At 39.0% G+C, this 2,648-nt stretch overlaps 1 protein-coding gene across 1 annotated transcript; it reads left to right on the top strand.

The window, feature by feature from the left end:
- The first annotated feature begins 825 nt into the window (after positions 1–825).
- On the top strand, positions 826–2,012 carry LOC307159427 (tryptase gamma). The gene is made up of 4 exons (XM_079872810.1): positions 826–955; positions 1,057–1,292; positions 1,394–1,500; positions 1,647–2,012. The coding sequence occupies exons 1-4, from the start codon at positions 864–866 to the stop codon at positions 1,908–1,910; spliced, it is 699 nt and encodes a 232-aa protein (XP_079728936.1). The 5' UTR covers positions 826–863; the 3' UTR covers positions 1,911–2,012.
- The last annotated feature ends 636 nt before the right edge of the window (positions 2,013–2,648 follow it).

Genomic DNA, 2,648 nt, shown 5'->3' with positions numbered 1-2,648 from the left:
GGTCAATTTTAACATTGAGCTCATTTTTTTGTACATTTGGAGTGCTGTCAGTACAGAGAACAACGACAAAAATCGGTGTTGCCTACACCGTGTTATCCTCTTTTTAAAATGTGCACCCTGTTGACTTCAATGGGGCAAGTTTTAAAACTGCTTTTAGCCTCTTAACATCCTTGATGTGTCATTACAAGTGCCCAGCCATTGTGAGTGATTCCTTCAGAGTGAACACGGTGAATCTGACTGCAGTAGATGTGAAAGATATGAATAAAAATGATGTTAATTCAGCCAGCGCACATACCTGTATTTACTTCCTGTTTTCGGTCGAAGTCCACAGTAGTCGATTGTCGAGTTCACGCGCGTGATAACCTTATTTTTATGTGTTGAGATTTGCGTGACTTTTAACAAATTCCTTTCAGTGGAAAATATAGAACTTGTTTAACCTGACTAAAGTTTTTTTCCCCAGAACTGTGACATGAGATAACTCCTTGTGACACCAGAACAACAACAAATCAAGATTTTTGTGATAGGTTATGTTTCACAGAGACACAGAGCTGAACCGCGCTTTAACATGCATGAAAGAAAACAGTGAAATAAACCTACTGTCATGGAGACAAAGTGCATTTTTAATTTTAATACAATAAATGCTTAAATGTTCTTAATTCAGTCAAATTGACATAGAGAAAATATGTAATAAATTATGGGTGTTTGAATGAACTGTCAACGTTCAGTTGCCATACATTGTCATTGTATGCGATTATTGAAATTAGAGCTTACTGACACTTTCCCATTAGCTCCCATTTACCTTTTCTCTCTCTCTTTTCTCTCCAGCGACATTGTGCGGAGGTTCTGCAGGTTCATGGCCATGGATGGCTAGTCTAGCTCTTAACGGTCGTCCTATGTGTGTAGGTACTTTGGTCTCTGACCGATTCGTCATGACCTCTGCTAGCTGCTTTTCCAGGTAGTCAAAACAGGAAAACTTAATTTCATATGAAATCAGTGACCTAAACACTTTTAGGTTGACATAGACTTGCGCACTGACATCAATATCTCATTCTTCAGATTCATGGGTATGGATGGATGGACAGTGAACCTCAATGTTGTCCAGTGGGACTGTTCCAGCAACATCATGTCGGCTGACGTGGCAAATGTCTTTTCCGACGATATTTTCGGCAATGGTGTAGCACTTGTGGAACTGTCTTTTCCGTTTTATTACGTTTCCAATGTTCCGGTTGACATGTATGATTTAAGCTTTGGCCCTGGTTCTCAATGTTCAATAGTTGGTTGGAATTCAGGAGGTGAGTTTATATAACCACTTATGCAGACTTTTTATCTCGTACAATTCAATGACATCTCAAGAAGGATATTTATTTCCCATTCGTTTTTCTTTCCTCGTAAGCGAACCAATCTTTCCAGGATGCCCAGGCCACCATTGTAAACTGTGATCCTTCAGACACCTCACCGATCAACATCTGCACAGAGCCACTGCCTTTGAGCTTTGATCAGGTATCTGCGGGCTTGTCTTTTGATTTTCCAGACTGAAACACATTTGAGATACTACTTACCACTATGCCCAATTGTAATGTGTCCTAACAATGTTCCACTGAGTGTTTAGTATGAAGTTTGTAACGGTCTTTCTTTCTCTCATTCAGAAAGATAACGGCATCCCCCTGCTGTGTAGAATGAATGACATGTGGATTCAGACTGGTCTTTTGTCCATTCCCCCTGGCCGTGGCATCAACCCACAATCCTCCAACAGCACAGTCTTCATCAGGACCTCTCCCTTCACCAGCTTCCTGACTAACACTATCAGAGAATACCCATCTATTCTGGATGGGGTGGAGTCATTCTCACCCCTCTCTCTCACCTGCATCCTGCTGCTCTCTTTCCCAGCAGTCCTCCAGGCCATTTATTAAAGCTGTCATCTGTCACTTTATCACAGAATAAACTAACAGTACATTATGGGGGGGCATTATAGGTTATTTACTTTTGCATTAGTAATATAGCTAATGCGTTTTAAAAAATCCTGAATTTAGATAAAGTAAGGTGGAATTTTTAACAGTGTATGTTCCAAATAAAACAAACTAAGAGTGTATTAACATTTAAATAAATTTAAGCTATGAAAATCTGTCTGTATGAACACATGCATTTACTTTTTACATATACTTTAAGGATGAGTGGTATAAATATTTATACACGTGTTTACACAAACACACACACATATAAATTACAATAAGAAGACAATTTACCTGCCACAATAAAGCTGTTTAAGTACTGAAACCTGAAGAGAATTATCTTCTTCTTTTTTTTTTTTTAGCCATGGGTTCCCTTGGGTTTTAGAAAAATGTTTTCTGATTTATGATTACAATAAGGTCTGTGGCCAGGAAAATCTAAACCGCAAGCCAGAGGGTAAGGTAAAAGGGGTGGGCACTAACTGATAAAAAAGATTTTAAATAAATGAATGGTGCATCTCTCTTCACCCATGGAGAACTTCATTGCATGCATCAAACTGGTCTGTCTAGCAGCAGAAAGAAGCACATTCAACCACAACATAATGTGATTCATATGTCGGGGAGACATTCAGACGTGAAGTGGAGATAAGTGCTGAACTTGAGACATGAAGCCAAACCTGTTATTTCATAATTGAAATGTGC

This window comes from Squalius cephalus (assembly GCF_949319135.1).
Source record: "Squalius cephalus genome assembly, chromosome: 1".
Lineage (NCBI taxonomy): Eukaryota > Metazoa > Chordata > Actinopteri > Cypriniformes > Leuciscidae > Squalius > Squalius cephalus.
The sequence above is the reverse complement of the archived record's forward strand: the minus strand, read 5'-3'. Positions and strand labels throughout refer to the sequence as shown.

Excerpts from the sequence above, each read along its gene's own strand:
- LOC307159427 (XM_079872810.1), top strand. The coding sequence starts at position 864 with ATGGCTAGTCTAGCTCTTAACGGTCGTCCTATGTGTGTAGGTACTTTG. Across the intron at positions 956-1,056 it reads TCTGCTAGCTGCTTTTCCAG|ATTCATGGGTATGGATGGAT; the intron begins GTAGTCAAAACA and ends CTCATTCTTCAG. Across the intron at positions 1,501-1,646 it reads TGCCTTTGAGCTTTGATCAG|AAAGATAACGGCATCCCCCT; the intron begins GTATCTGCGGGC and ends TCTCTCATTCAG.